The sequence below is a fragment of the Astyanax mexicanus genome, chromosome 19 (genome assembly GCF_023375975.1).
Source record: "Astyanax mexicanus isolate ESR-SI-001 chromosome 19, AstMex3_surface, whole genome shotgun sequence".
Classification (NCBI taxonomy): domain Eukaryota; kingdom Metazoa; phylum Chordata; class Actinopteri; order Characiformes; family Acestrorhamphidae; genus Astyanax; species Astyanax mexicanus.
Window position 1 is genome coordinate 26,949,918 of NC_064426.1, and position 16,141 is coordinate 26,966,058.

The 16,141-nt window shown below is 39.0% G+C and overlaps 2 protein-coding genes across 3 annotated transcripts; both read right to left on the minus strand.

Annotated features, from left to right (window-relative positions):
* Positions 1-4,325: 4,325 nt before the first annotated feature.
* lrrc3cb (leucine rich repeat containing 3Cb) lies at positions 4,326-11,227 on the minus strand. 2 transcript variants are annotated; one of them, XM_022672488.2, is made up of 3 exons: positions 10,866-11,227; positions 8,620-8,777; positions 4,326-5,512 (listed from the first exon to the last, which is right to left on the minus strand). In XM_022672488.2, the coding sequence occupies exons 2-3, from the start codon at positions 8,735-8,737 to the stop codon at positions 4,785-4,787; spliced, it is 846 nt and encodes a 281-aa protein (XP_022528209.2). In that variant the 5' UTR covers positions 8,738-8,777; positions 10,866-11,227; the 3' UTR covers positions 4,326-4,784. The 2 variants fall into 2 exon arrangements, with proteins under 2 accessions (XP_022528209.2, XP_049324175.1); XM_049468218.1 differs by lacking the exons at positions 8,620-8,777; positions 10,866-11,227 and adding an exon at positions 5,892-6,690.
* Positions 11,228-12,131: 904 nt separating this feature from the next.
* tmem86b (transmembrane protein 86B) lies at positions 12,132-14,558 on the minus strand. The gene is made up of 3 exons (XM_007256282.4): positions 14,396-14,558; positions 13,084-13,327; positions 12,132-12,943 (listed from the first exon to the last, which is right to left on the minus strand). The coding sequence occupies exons 1-3, from the start codon at positions 14,444-14,446 to the stop codon at positions 12,483-12,485; spliced, it is 756 nt and encodes a 251-aa protein (XP_007256344.3). The 5' UTR covers positions 14,447-14,558; the 3' UTR covers positions 12,132-12,482.
* Positions 14,559-16,141: the final 1,583 nt, after the last annotated feature.

The following is a 16,141-nucleotide window of genomic DNA, read 5'->3' on the forward strand; positions in this document are numbered from 1 at the left end:
AGATAGATAGATAGATAGATAGATAGATAGATAGATTTACTCAACTTGTTCATACTAGTTCACCTGAATAAAACACAAAATTACTTTTTTTAGAGTGTTGTTGTATCCAACAGTTTTGCAAAAAATGTGTTGTACTTCTTCTTGTTAACAAAAATGTCCAATAATTCCAATAGCAAATACAAAAGTACAGATTGACCCTAAACCAGTTCACACAGTATGACATCTGGTTGGTTTACACCTGTTACAAGGTGCTCTGGAAATAGCACAGCAGCTCTAAACCTTTTACAGACTCTCACTCACAGCCTGGACATCATGCTATATATACATAGTTCACTCCACACAAGGAGCAGGTGTTGGGCAATAAAGGTACCTAGAGGCGACAGGATTGACGTGTTGGGAACTTATGCCCAGTCATGCATAAACTGCCCTCGGGTAATATGAGTGGGCTGAAATCTCGACCCAGCCTGCGGGGGCAGCAGTGCTAGCTGTGTCATCCTACATGGAGTAGATCAGAGCCCTGACGGCAGATGCAGCACTAATGAGTATGAGGTTGTTACAAGCTAAGCCGACTGGATGTCACATATTTGTATTTTGGTTGTAAAGCATAATGTTAAGTCTGTGACCCATTATTGCAATGTACATAATCTGCATAGTTGCAATAGTAAATACAGTACAACGCCACATTTACACTATTACATATGCAGAATATATTTATATATTAAACAAAAAGTCTTAAAAAACTCCAATGTTTGAAGTGGACCCCTTTTTGGTGCTCTATACAGCAGATGTGCAACAAAAGAGTTTTTTCCTGCTTAGAAACATCTACAACAGCTTTTTTCATCAATGTTCTGCCCACAAAGGCATCCAAATGGTTGTTTGAATTGTAATGATTCTATTTAGAACCATTTCCTGTACTTAAAAACCCTCTTTTTCATTTTTCTTTCTTACCAGCTGCTAATGCACCGGGCCGCTAATGCACCAGGCAGCTAATGCACCAGGCAGCTAAGCACGCTTGGAGGAGAACACTAATTGCCTATTCCATTATGTCAGCTAACAGACACCCACTCTGACTAGCATTGTGTTGAATGATGACATTAAAAAAGAGCTATCCTTCCCATATGTTCTCTGGGTCTGGGTCATTTTCATACCTGAAGATCCAGACTGAAGTACTAAGGTTTATGTTTACGTAAAATTTTGTTTGCATTTTTGGTTTTGGTTTCACACTCTTTATTTTAGTAGGCACACAAATAACTTTACCACATTCTTTTATCATCACCTACATGGGCAACATCTCTCTATGTGCTATTAATTGATTTGTTGAAGGTTGTTGCTTTGTTGTCAGCAAATTCTGTAAATTTTGTAAATCAGATGTTGGGCAGAATTCTGCTGCCCTGCTAGAACTAGACTCCATTCAAGAACTTGCACACCACGCATTAGAATAATGTGTACAGATAACCTCCAGATTTTTTTTATTTCTGTTTATATTTAAGAGTTAATCTACAGTTACAGTAGATATGGGAATCAAAAGCATAATCTGTTGTTGTGACTGAGAAGTCAGATTTGTTTAATGGGTGATGATAGCCTGCTTCAATTTACTGTGATATCTAAAACAATTTAAAAAGTGTTTTACACTGCATATTTATCGATTGACCAGTTGATCTGGGCCAAAACCAAAGAGACCATGGTTGGTGGCACCTTTCACACCTGTTATACTGATTCAGACTAAATATTGAAGGGGTGAAAGTGTCTATAAGGACACTCAAGGTCTTCAATGCCAAACATTGCAATGCAAGGCAACCTTACACTAAATACAGTATTTTTCGCACTATAAGGCACACTTAAAATTCTTTAATTTTCTCAAAAATCACAAGTACACCTTTTGATCCAGTGCACCTTATGTATAAATTTTAACAGTCAGGTATTAAGGAGCAGTAAAGCCTCTCCGCTGCAGTACAGCATTATACAGGAGTTTCAGTTCAGTTCTCCAGCACCAGGGCGTAGGGGAGTAGCACTAGCATTAGCCGCTAACCACTATTTCCCCGTTCAGAGGCGAGTATTATATAGGACTGTAGCCTGCTGCTAACGCTGACTAGCACTGCTGGAGCAGCATTAGCATTAACCACTAACTACTCTAGCTCTTTTGCCACTCAGAGGCAAGTATATTGGACTGTAGCCTTCGCGTTTACTATGTTAAAACAAGCTACGTGGGACGAACCACTAGATAATATTGCCTTAGCTAGCAGTATTATTGCCCTGCTAGCAGTTAGCCACTAATGCTAATGCCCCAGCCTTAGTGCTGGGTAAAATTGGGAATCTAAGCTTACAGTAAATAAACAGAAGCACTTGACTCACAGTTTTCAGGAGAGAATTCTGTGTAGATTTCTGTGCAGCATTCCTTTGACTTTAAAAGAAAGTTTTTTATTACAGTTTTGTTTACTTACCTTAGCTTTACTTAACTTAGGTAGCTACCCCCCACCACACCACCGCCCAGCGGAGAGACCTGCTGAATTAGAAGTTCCTTATAGTGTCTTTTAAAATGTTGCTTATAATCCAGTGCGCATTATGTTTGAAAATAGATGTTCAATTATAGTGCGCCTTACAATCCAGTGCACCTCATAGTGTGAAAAATATGGTAGTCCCTCACAGTGTTGCCAACTTAGCGAATTTGTCGCTATATTTAGCGACTTTTCAGACCCTCTAGCGACTTTTTTTGTAAAAAACAGAAGGTTAATCCTTTACAGCTTCAAAAACATGTATTATGCATTTAGCGATTTCTAGCGACTTTTAGGACAGCCAATAGCTACTTTCCTTACTGAGGAGTTGGCAACAATGATCCCTTAGTAGTCAGTGTAAAATTAGCGACCAAACTTAACACATCAAACATTTCTGGGCTGAACTAATTTATTGTTAACACAGATTCTCTTCAAACCGTTGCTTTAAGAGCATACAATACAACAGCATTGAAGCGTTTGACAGTTGAGAACAAAGGTTACCTTCAAAGCAAAAACAAAAGGTACAGTGTCAGCTATATATATATACATGCAAGCAAAGGCCTTGAATGACTCTTTGGGAATGAATCTGAATGATTTGTTTTGACCTCTACATGCTTTTGGAACAGAAATATACTAGTCAACTTCAAGTCTGAGGTCACGAGGACATGAGATCGAAAAGAACACACACAAGTATGAACTGGGGCATCGTATGTATGTATGTATGTATATAATGTCAGGCATTACATACATTCCTGTAGCTACAGACAGTATACACAGCCACATAATTGTACACACTTATTTACATTGGCTATTAGAATTGCATTTTAAAGGACATGCTCTACATCACTAACTATAGGACGTAGATTTACTATGGTTCAAAATTATATACATTAAATAATGATAACAAACAGTTCACATGCACATTCTCAGACTGACATTAGCATAAATTGCTCTGTCTGTATCAGTATTTATATTTATATTGTGCAAAATATTCCTTCTTTTCTGTAAGGCAACTAAGTCCAGTTACCAAAATGGAACACAAACAGATACAATACAGTGAGTTTAAGCAGTACAATAAAGAATCAAAAGACAATGCATCACATATTACATCAGACCTTGCATAAAGTGGGTTCTATCACAAAAGTTATGTCATATGTCATATCATATTTCACAGTGTGCCCATATTAAACAGTACAGTATGGATGAACTAGACTAGAACTATTCCTGCATGATGACGTTATTAAATTATTGCACTGCTGCTGCAATAATATGATGACAATACTTTATCCACTGCTTTCCTAACTATTAGTAGTGTAACCTGCTGACAATTTAGATGATTAATTAAAGGACCATTAAGGATTATATTTCATGTAGTATCTCATAACATAATCAGTGTTTTACAACAGGTAATCACTGTGCTTCGGTAAGGTTGCTTACCATACCTGGGTAATTTATTACTACCACTACTAGCATAATAGAGATGGCCATTTTGGACATTAAAACATATATATATTCATCAGCTACAGAGAAAGTCATTGCTTGCCACTGTGTGTCAATCTGGCAACCCGTGTGAGCTTCGCATCTGGAGCAGGAAACTGGAAACCCTGTAGACATTTCACACACTCGCTGTTAATTATCACTGATTGTTCCTTTAATAAAACTGAATATTAGCTAAACAATAATAAACCATTCAGAGAAAAATTAAATTTCATTGAAAAAAAAAAATATATATATATATATGTTATATACTTATATATGTTATATATACATATATACATATATGTACATATTATAAGTATATACATATATATGTTATATATATATATATATATATGTTATATATATGTATATACTTTATGTATTATTATTTTATTTTAATAAAGATTGTTTGTGCCTTTTTCCAGTTTTATCATCTCTATTTTTGTTTTTCATTTGTCATGTCCAATAGAAGCTAAATAATGTGTGGGTTCTCCTGCACTGTTGAATGTGAATGTGGTTTTATATTATGTGAGAGTTGCTTGTCTGTTTGCATGGACAATTCCAGCCAGACACCACCAGTCACTTTACCATCTTTACCACCCACTGTGCTGTCCACTATTGATGATAATGCCTTGAGACCTTGTGGAGTTTTTTTTCGGTCCTCAGCCTCACTCACAAGATAACACCTCACAAATTATACAGGTGTAGGCATTCCCAAGCCATTTCTAGAGGTGACACCCTTTTGGCATGTTAGTATAAAAATATGCATCATCAAAGCGCCAGGTAAACGAGTTTTAAATCCAGTCACACGTTTTAAACCATAGTGCTAAGGGTCGACACCTCATCTGTCCAGCCCTGCTTGTTGGGCAGTGACTTGAGATACTCCAGGTGGCGCCGAGCGTCCTCTCGGTTGTGCCTCACGTAGTAAACCAGGTAAGAGATGACCATCGTAAACCAGCCAAACATAGTCACCAGCATGGCGACGTCAGTGGTCCTCTTGAGGGCAGCGCAGAGGTCCAGATCTGCAGCTACCAGCACAAACGGCACACCGCGGGCCCCCACGTCCTCTGGCTCCGAGCCATTACACACCACTCCGGCCAGGGAGGACGGCTCCAGCTGCAGCTGAGGCATGGCCACCTGCAGGCGGCAGTCGCACATCCAGGGGTTGTGGGTGAGGTTGGCCTGTGCCCGCAGTTCCCCCAGAGCCTCTGGGTCCATAGTCTCCAGCAGGTTGAAGGAAAGGTCTAGGCTGGTAAGAGAGTCAGCCAGGCCGTGGAAGGCTCCGGGCTCCAGCTGCATCAGTCTGTTGTGCGAGAGGTCCAGCTCAGCCAGAAGGGGGAGCCCCAAAAAAGAGTCAGCAGGCACGCTGACCAGCAGGTTGTAGTCCAAGTAGAGGCGTCGCGTCTGGTTGGGTAGATCACGGGGCACAGCCAGTAGGTTCATGTTGCTGCAGCGCACCGCCAGGCCACCGTCCCGGCTCTCTGAGCAGTAGCAGCTTTCAGGACATCCGGACATCAGCTGCCGTGACCCAGAACCCAGGCCTGAGGGATGCAATAATAATGACATTTATTAATATCTGATATTTTTGTATATTTATGTTATATGTTTAAGGTATTGTCAGTAAAGGCTTGAACTCTGAGCATTTGGTACAGTTTGGTACAATAGTTGGAAATATGCTTGCTTAACTCAATAGATGATGACTAGATAGTGCTAGCATACTACAGGGCTTGGACAATGAAACTGAAACACCTGTCATTTTAGTGTGGGAGGTTTCATGGCTAAATTGGACCAGCCTGGTGGCCAATCTTCATTAATAGCACATTGCAGCAGTAAGAGCAGAGTGTGAAGGTTCAATTAGCAGGGTAAGAGCCCAGTTTTGCTCAAAATATTGCAATGTACACACCATTATGGGTGACATACCAGAGTTCAAGAGGACAAATTGTTGGTGCACGTCTTGCTGGCGCGTCTGTAACCAAGACAGCAAGTCTTTGTGATGCATCAAGAGCCACGGTATCCAGGGTAATGTCAGCATACCGCCAAGAAGGACGAACCACATCCAACCGGATTAACTGTGGATGCAAGAGGAAGCTGTCTGAAAAGGATGTTTGGGTGCTAAAAAACTTAAAACCACAGCTGCCAAAATCACGGCAGAATTCAATGTGCACCTCAACTCTCCTGTTTCCACCAGAAAAATAAATTATTGTGGTCTAAAACCAGGTGTTTCAGTTTCATTTTCCAATCCCTGTATGTACAAGTCAGCTTGCCTGTTATGAGGAGTGAGACCTGCACAAGCACAGCAGCCAGAACCAGTGCATGAGACTTTAAACAAACCACAATTTATGTGACTACCTACAAACCCAAGTGTGTTATTGAGCCAAAGTCTGCAAGCTTATTATGAGGTTTTAACCAACTTTCACAAATTTAAAATATGTTTCTAAAACAGTAATTTGACCATTTGTTTTGAGTATTTTGGCAGTGGTGCAAAAATGAATGTAAAGTAAAAAAAACCCTTCATAGTATTTTGGTACCTGTTCAATCGCTGTTTCATTACACAAATCAAATACTGTGAGAGCACAGATGCTCAGATACCCAGAACTAGTTTCAATTCTCAGAGAGAAGAATAAACTAAGAGCTGTGGTGATTTAAATATGCAGTTCCTGTGTATCTGTGGGCAGAGTGCTTGATGCTAAAACTCATCTGCAGTGCAAAACTTTCACCTCAAACCACAGCATCTGGCAACAACACCTGTTGGCAAGCTACCAGCAAATTACTTTGCACTGATGTTGAGGACACTTGTGTTTGTTGTTTATAACAGTAATGATGACTTTTGAATGACTGGTTGTCTAATAAACTATTCATATTTGTGCAACTCCTACTAGACATTTATCTTCAGTGCTTAACAAGCTAAAAAATGATAAATTTGATTATCATTTTAGTAACGACAAAATGCTTTTCAAATATGAAGAATGCACATTCTGCATTTTTCAGTGAAACGATTATGCTGTTCTGTTCTACAGTCCTGTATTATCAGCACATTGCTAGTCTGGTACAGCAGATGGTCACTGCCTTTACTCATTAGACATTCGCTTATAATAGGGAAGGTAATTGATCTGGTAGCTCGCACCTATTTGCATTCAAAAGGTAGTTTAACAATGTGCTAGAAATTAAATTATACATTTTACAAGTTATACACAAAATAATAAGCTGTACAACTCTATATTTAGTGATTAAACAGTGATCCAAATAGTTAATTTAAAGTAAATACAGAAGAACATCTCTACAAGTATATCCCAAGTATGTTTATGCAGAAAACACTGCCGTCACATATTTTATAGGCTTGTAGTTCAGTTAATATTTTACTAATATATATGTATATTTGTAGCTACGGCATATAGGCATGGATTTTTGATCATAGTGCCAAGTCTGACTAGAAAAGTTGTTTAAATCTACATGCATCAAAAAAGTCAACTGACAGGAATGAAACTCAGTGGGTAGTTGTGCCAGACTATCATGGAGTGACAGCTGGTCATCTTCAGTGACAAGTCCCAATTTTGTCTTGATGGAGATGACCAACAAATCTATGTGTGGAAGTAACTTTTTTGTACGCACACTATGGTGTGCTGTTCCAACAGGACAATGCCCGTCCACATACTGCTGCCGTCTCAAGAGCTTGACTCGGAGAACATCCAGCCAAATTTTTAAGATCAATCCACAATGAAAATGGAATGTTACTGGACATGCCAACAGCAAAATCTGCAGGAGTTTATCATCAACTTAATCTTCCTTCCGAAACGTATTGTAATCCAACGTTTCCCTCTATTATTGCAATCATTTTCTGATGGTGATAGTATATACAGCTCTGGAGTTTCTTTGATTTTACCAAATTGAAAACATCAGGAAAATAATCAAGAGAAAGATGCATGATCATGAGCCATCAAACCAAGCTCAACTGCTTGAATTTTTGCACCAAGAGTGGCATAAAGTTATCCAAAAGCAGTGTGTAAGACTGGTGGAGGAGAACTGGCCAAAATGAATGAAAACTGTAATTAAAAACCACAGTTATTTCTCCAAAAATTGATTTCTGAACTCCTAAAAAAATGAAGAATGTTTTCTTTGCATTATTTGGAATCAGAAAGCTCTGCATCTTTTTCTCATTTTCTGCAAATAAATGCTCTAAATGACAATATTTGTATATTTGGAATAATTTTGATGAAATGTTGTCTGTAGTTTATAGAATAGAACAACAATGTTTATTTTACTCAAACATACTGTATACCTATAAATAGCAAAATTAGAGAAACTGATTCCGAAACTGAAGTGGTCTAATATTTTTTCCAGAGATGTATAGTTTTTGTAGCTCCTGGGTATACTGGCTTTTGGTTTAAGTGGTCAGTCTTACTAATGATAACCAATGAATTACTAATATAGAAACTTAGAAAATTAGAAATAGAAACTTATTATTAGTATGCTGTTTAATCCTTACATGTAAAAGGTCATAAATATTACCGACTGTTTGAGTCTCTTTCTCTATTTCCCTTTCTCACTGTCCTTCTCTATCTCTCTCTTTCTCTTTCTGAATATACCTTAAAGGCATTTGGCTTTTATTTTTGTCGACACTGCCCATCCCACCCAGACACCCAGTACAGACCCAGCACTCGGAGCAGCAGGCAAGGCAGCACCAGTCGCAGAAACAGGAAGCCCACTGGGTGCAGCATGGCAGGACACTGGCATCTCCTACCCGGGAGGGCACTGGGATGCTGGACCATCAGAGAGAGGCGAGCTGTGCAAGCTGCCTCACGAACATGACTGCAAAGAAACAAGCAGGAAACAGACACAGAAAAACAAGTTATTACAATTGACACCCTGCTATCACTGCCGCAGCTGATTGTTGTAGAGTTATTCCGAGGGCAAACGAGCCCTGTCGTTAAGCTTAATTATCATCTACAATGAAGATTGCAGAGTGTGACACTGCAGCTGTGGGGGGATCAATGAGAGAGGGAAAGAAAGACAGAGAGAGGGAAAGCAATGAAAGCAATGCATTTATGTCTGTGACAGTAATTTCATCTGTTAAGCTTCAGTTCTATCACAATTACTTTTTGTAAACATGAAAAACACTCAGTTTCTAACACTTCCTCCTCCTCTGAATATTCTCTAAATCAACACTCACAGTTGTGCCTGTAAATACCTAAAACGGGATAGAACTAATTAGCTTGTCACCACTGTTTCAAGCTGAAGGTAATGTGTTTTGACATTCTGGCCTACTTTCAGAGTTTCCTTGTGGTGCCTGCGGACTATTCCTTTTAAGTACATCTTAGGTCAGTGCGTCTCGTGTTTCTTGGTCAGTGAGTAATCAACAGTTCACTGAAACACAACACAGGGGGGTATTCAGCACATTCTCATTGTCTAACAGAGTAAAACCATGCTAACATGACATGCTAACATGCTAAGGTCTGACCTTATGTGACAGCCTAGTCTATATCGTCGCTGTCCAATGAAAAACAAAGTATGCCAGAACGGCAACTTTACAGGAGAGCGATAAAACCTTCTTAACATTCAATGGAAGTCAATGTAATAAGAGTTTATTTCAGGTCATTTTGGAGAATTTCTGTTGGATCATTCATCAAGAAATTTTGACACAGTGCAAGAGACAGTTTGTGTGTTCAAATTATGTAGCAAACTAAAAATCCACAAAAATAGAGATACTTTTTCATACATTTTTAATGTGCAGAGATGATGTCTAGTTCACAGTTCAGAAGTACAAGTAAGAGAAAGTGTGACAGGAGGACACTGTACCTCAAAAGACTGATAGACTAAAAGCCAGTGTGTTTTGTTAGCTTAGCATAGTTCCTGAACTGAAACACAGTCAAATGTCAAAGCATGTCAATAAGACTTATGGCTGGCTAGAGAGAGAAAGAGAGAGAGAGAGAAAGCATACTGTACAAATGCATTAAGAAGCTATATCTCTTGGTTTAGCTCACTATATTGGAGCTATAATGGTGTGGTTATGAGAGAACAGTATTGGAGTCCATTACATCACATAAGACGTCTATAGAGACAATATCGGGATAAAGCCACATTGAAAGTGTTATATCCACATTATAAGTAAAATATAAAAATATGTGGGGTTTTAGGAGTTCATCAACTCAAAATAACTTGATTAAAACTAGCAGTCAAATGTTTAATTTCAGCTCTGGAAAAAAAAATAATGAGATGGATGAAGACAGGCCATCAAACCAAGCTGAACTGCTTGATTTTTTGCCCCAGGAGTGGCATAAAGTTATCTAAAAGCAGTGTGTAAGACTGGTGGAGGAGAACATGCCAAGAAAACTGTGATTAAAAACCAGGGTTATTTTACCAAATATTGATTTCTGAACTCTTAAAACTTGAATATGAACTTGTTTTCTTTGCATTATTTAAGGTCTGAAAGCTCTGTATTTTGTTATTTCAGCCATTTCTCATTTTCTGCAAATAAATGCTCTAAATGACTATATATTATTTTTGTAATTTGGGAGAAATGTTCTTCATAGTTTATAGAACAAAACAACAACGTCCATTTTAATTAAACAAATACTTATAATAAAAAATAAAATCATAGAAACTTATTCAGAAACTGAAGTAGTATCTTAATTTTTCCCAGAGCTGTATGAAAAATATATGTATCAAAGTGTATCTCTCATAATCTTTCTATCTACACATATAGAGTAAATAAATGTACATTTAAAAGTACATTTTGATAGTTTGACATAGATATATTAACCTACTAAAATTACAGGAAACTTTCACACAGGCTAGATGTTATTTCCAGGAGATTCTAAGATCTACCTATGTCTTCAACTGAGATGTAAATATTAAGATTAGAATATTAAAATATTACATATATTTAAGAGTACTTACCATATATAACCTGTAGTTTAGACCCTCAATTCTTCATCATAAATCTCTCCTCAACACTCCTCTCTGCAGTTTCTTCAGCAGCTCCTCAGTGTTGAACTGATCCACACACAGAGCCGGCCAGCTTCAGCCGCGGTGACTCCCGGGAACTGAGCTCTGAGCTCCAGCCAGCGAGCGGCTCACAGAGCCCGGGCAGCCGCGCCCCCTCCGCTCGCTTGATGGCGCCAGATTGCTGTTGGAGGGCTAATGTGTTGATTTTCTGCTGATGCAGGAGTTTAGTACAGTATAGAGCAGCTCATTCGCAGAAAGTGGTTCTCCATTAGGACATGAGAAACCACGGAACTCATTACATATTTTTTATTTCTGCAGAATCAGCAGCTGAAAGCTGAGGGCTTCAGCCAGGCTGAATGATGTGGGCCAGATTTAGGTTTTAGTATCTATTAGGTAAACGTGACACCATGCCTGTGTTACTACCCTGTTTAAAATAGTTATTAGCAATTAGCATATTGCTGTTTAATGTATGGTTGCTATGTCTCAATTTCTTAAATAAGGAACACATCATTTGAAACTGGGCTTTATCTCAGAACAAAAAACATTCTCGAACCTTTTAAACCTCTTAAACTTTATATTTCATAATTATTAAAACTGACACTCCATTTTACTTTTAACTTTGTACACAAAGGTGTTAAAAGTGTTCACATTCATTGCTCATGTAGACCTATATATACTTGGGTGTAAAATACTTCTAGGGGAGTGGTCCAGCAAGCTAAGTGCTGCCACTATCACCAGTTTGAATCCTGTTTATGTAGCTTGCCACTGGCCTGAGAGCACAATTGGACTTGTTCTCTCTGGTTGGGTAGATGGCGCTCTTTCCCCGCATTACTCCAAAAGGTGATGCCGGTCAGCATGAGGCGTCTGTGAGCTGATGTATCGGAACAGAGTTGATGCGCTTTCCTCCGAGTGCGCTGTAATGCTACTCAGCAATGCTGCATCAGCAGCAGTTTGAAAAGACGTGGTGGCTGACTTCACATGTATTGGAGGAGGCATGTGCTAGCCTCAATGTGGTAATTGGCCATGAACACACACACAAGACTGTAAGTCTCATTTAGACAACAACGCATTCATATACACAACACATCAAGCTCAGCAGATATAAATATTCTGTGCTAGCCATTATACTAGCCTAGCACAAAGATAACAATTCTACCATAGCAAGTATCTGGTAAAAAGACAGTAGACAGAGTTACTCAAACAAAAGCAATTATAAATTAAAAAATTTTAATACACTTATTTCAGAGAAACAATAAATTAGCGATACTTTTGTCTATATAGTGTATATCGTCAAATACCGTTGTATTTGTAGTAAGTTTATAATAGTTGTTGACATATTTTCACAATGAATAGCGCCATTACAATATGAATAATTTAGGTTGACAACAATGGACACACTTAAACAATACAGAGATTGTGCAAATCCTGTGATCATACAGTACATATATAGGCTCAGAACCTTCTGGAAACAGCATTTTGAAGTTTTATCAAATCTCCTAAAGTCCCAGAATTTGTGTGAATCTGCATTACTCTGATACTTATGTCCATGTCTGCAAGTCTGTGCTGAACCTATGATTTCTTCCATTTGCTGAAGTCTCCACCCTCTTCCGCCATGGTGGCCTTCACATCACCCACAGCAATCAGCAGCTGGGCCAGGTAATACGTTATCATGACAATGTGCCTCCCGTACTCCAGAGACTCGACAACCTTGAAATGCTGCAGTGCGAGACTGAGGTCAGAGGTCATGAAGACCAGGCCGCCCAGCATGACCAGTGAGTGCCGGGTACGTGCCCCCAGAGTGGCCATGAGAACAATGAGGAACGCGTAAGCTCCTACAGCTGGAACGAAGATATTGGGCTCTGGAGAATTCTGAAGGAAGGGCAGCAGGTAGACGTAGGCCGCACCAGTTATACCCCACTGCAGCAGATAGACGATATAGATCCCAGACGAAGGATAGGAATGAGCTGTGTAACGTGAGGACAGGAAGGATAGGGAGTACATCAGGTGGGCCAGAGCAAAGAAGCCCATTCCTATAGAGAAAACAAGAGTAAAGAAGGTTTTGGGAGGGAAATAATGTGAAATAAAGCATAGAGATATAAGTTAGTACTTGGACCAGTGTTGACTGAATGAATTGAAACACTGTAATGCAATTAATTTCTTGTTCTATTACCATGGAGAAAGAGTCCTGGCCAAATAAGACAGATGTCCCCACCAGATGACAACAGCAACCCTCCGGCCACGCCCAGCAGGCTCCTCCCTCCATTGTAACTAAGCACCATAAGAGCCAATGATATCACAGGGGCGGCCTTTACACCAGCAGCCAGAAGAGAAGGTGTAGATTCTGGAATCCATAGGTAGAAGAATAGTGCTGCAGAAGCAAAGAAAGGGAGGAGAGAAAGAAAGAGGACGCAGGACTATAAAAAGAAATATGGGAAAGAGAAAGGAGGGATTATTTAACTTAATGTATTTAGAATATATACAGTACATTTGCCATTGAAATACACTCACCGACCAAAAAAAAAAAAATAATGCACCAAAGAAGGAGTTGTTGGAATTGAATAAACTGTGAAATGAAACTGATATAAGTGCTGCAATCAGATGAAGACATTCCTGGGAAACCCTTGCTGCGTTTGGACGAGCATTGGCCTGCTGAAAAATGCCAGTTGGAAGCCTTAACATGAGAGGCAACACATGTGGCTGAAGGATTTCCAGCACATATCGCTGAGCTGATAGTGTTCCTCATATCACTACTAGGAACTACTAGGGCACTACTAGGACGCTCGACAGCAAAGGCAAGATTAAACGTCACCACAAGACCTTCATACTCCAACACCAACCTGGATTCAACGCTATATGCAGATATCTCAAGTTGCAAAAATTCATTTCAGGGTGGTACCTCTGGGCCTGGACCAAAACTACCTCAGCCCCCAAGACCTGGACTTGCCTTTCTCTCCCTTTCCTTCACTTTTCCATGCACAATTGGGGGAAAAAGTCATTCTGGGAGGCCGTTAGTGATATGCGGTAAACTCCCGCAACTTCCGGAATACTTGGGAAGTTTGTATTTGGCAGAACACTTATTTAAACAACTATCATTCATCTTTCAGTCAAATGATTTGCCACCTCTCAAAATCCATTACTTGGGCAAAATTTATTTTTTGAGTCATAAAGGCATGTCTCGCAGTCATTGGTCTCTCACCAAGAGGTACACTACCCAAAAAGTGCCTCTAAGACACTGGGACTGCCCTCTTGTGGTAAGACTCCATGTCTAATCAGACCACACCTGTAATCACTGATATCATATCCCTGAAAGATAACTGCTACATTCTGTTACATTCTGGGTGCATTATTATATTTTTTATACATGCACACTCATTCAGAAGACCAGGATCAGATGTATGCTGTCCCAGCCAGCAAAATTCAGTTATATACATTTTAAAAATGTGAGGAAAATCTAGGTTTGAGTATGTTTTAGCAGAAATTACCGTGTTCCTGCGTTGCCGCCGGTCATAGGCATGGGTGTCAAGGATGTCCATGTTTTGGCCCTCTCACACACTTACTTCCACCCAGCAAAACAGAAGATATGTCTTCCACAGGGTCCTCTGTATGTCAGTATCTGTGGACCGGTGTGTCTGGTTGGCTGGGCTAACTTTGAACTTTAGACCATTATGTCTGATGCGTTATCTGTCAGATTGTTCAGCCATAAACACAGAACAGCCTCCCCCCATTATTTAGGACTTGTGATCCTGTGGTGTCATCGTCAATATGAGCAAAGGTTTCATGGCTTAATAATGACATGCTGATAAATTCTCATCGCAAAGCTGATGAAATCACTGTCCACTTTTTTAGACTGTAAAAGTTTTGTATGCCTGTATTAGCTCTTATATTTATTTTATTGTCGTAGGAATATATGTTAGATTGTGCTGTATGTGTCCTGACTTCTGAAATAGAAAATGGGTGTGGAACAAAAAGGAAATGATAACATATAAAGAGCAGTAGAGCAGTAGTACTTTACTAGACCTCATGAGGGCAGCAAAGAATGCATGTACCACGGTATCTGTAAAAAAGCAGTATGTCATTTTGGAGGCCATAGATGCAGAGATACAGTATATATTACAATATATATTATCTACACACACCTGTATATACATCTACACATTGCTCCTAAGGCATTAAGGCATTAATATGTAGTCTGTTCCCATTTGCAGCTCTAACAGCAGGTTACAAACTTTTTCCCCAATTCTTTTGTCCAATGTACAGATCCACCAATAGTTTCTAAAGGTTTGACCTCCTGCTGAAGGAGGGTGGACGGTCTGTGAAATCAACTATAGGCTGGGCCCAATCTCTCTGAGGGCCGTGATTGGTTGAACCACTGAACTGTGGTCAGAGGAGATAACAGCATTGCACTTGTTTACAGGCTTTCTCATTGATGCGTTGTGAGAATGTGAGAGGAGAACAGAGAAAGAAGATTGTTGAAATATTCAAAGTGAATTTTTGAGGCAGTTTTTGAGTCAGTTGTAAATTTCTTGTGTATTATTTATTATTTCAAAGAAACACACTTTTTATGCTTATTTAGATGCTTATTTAGATATTCATTTTATTTTTCAAAGCCCAGGATTTTTTTTATTTTTCCTATTCAGAATTATATTTGTTAAAACATTGACAGTGGATTTATTTTTTAGGCAAGCCTTTTATTTAAGTATAATTATTCTGTACGGCTTAGTTATTACACCCGAGTATAGATTTGGAGTTAGAGAGTAACCTAATGCTTTACATGTGTAAAAGTTCTGTTTGAGTAAGGACTCAAATATAAATAGAACCATTTTTGATTCATAAAGGACAATTGTTCAAGACAGATATGTGTGTAAAAAGTTAAAAGAAGTAAAGGTTCTTCACCAAATTAAAGGGTCTACCAACACACAACTCCTTTATGGAAATGGTGTTCAATGATTCATGTAAATAACCTTTTGGGGCATCTTTATTTTTAAAATAAAAGCAAAAACTTTTACAGTACAATACATAAAAACTTATGTTTTAAATACAGTGGTGAAAATTCTAACTTATCCGTTATACTCAATAGAGAGTCAAAGTCAAACCCATTAAAGTACTACTTAAGTACATACATAATAGGCATTATCACCAACAGTGGACAGCGCAGTGGGTGGTAATGATGGTGACCAGTGGCATCTAGCTAAAACTGTGTATATAATTGTGTAAATCGTCTCACCACG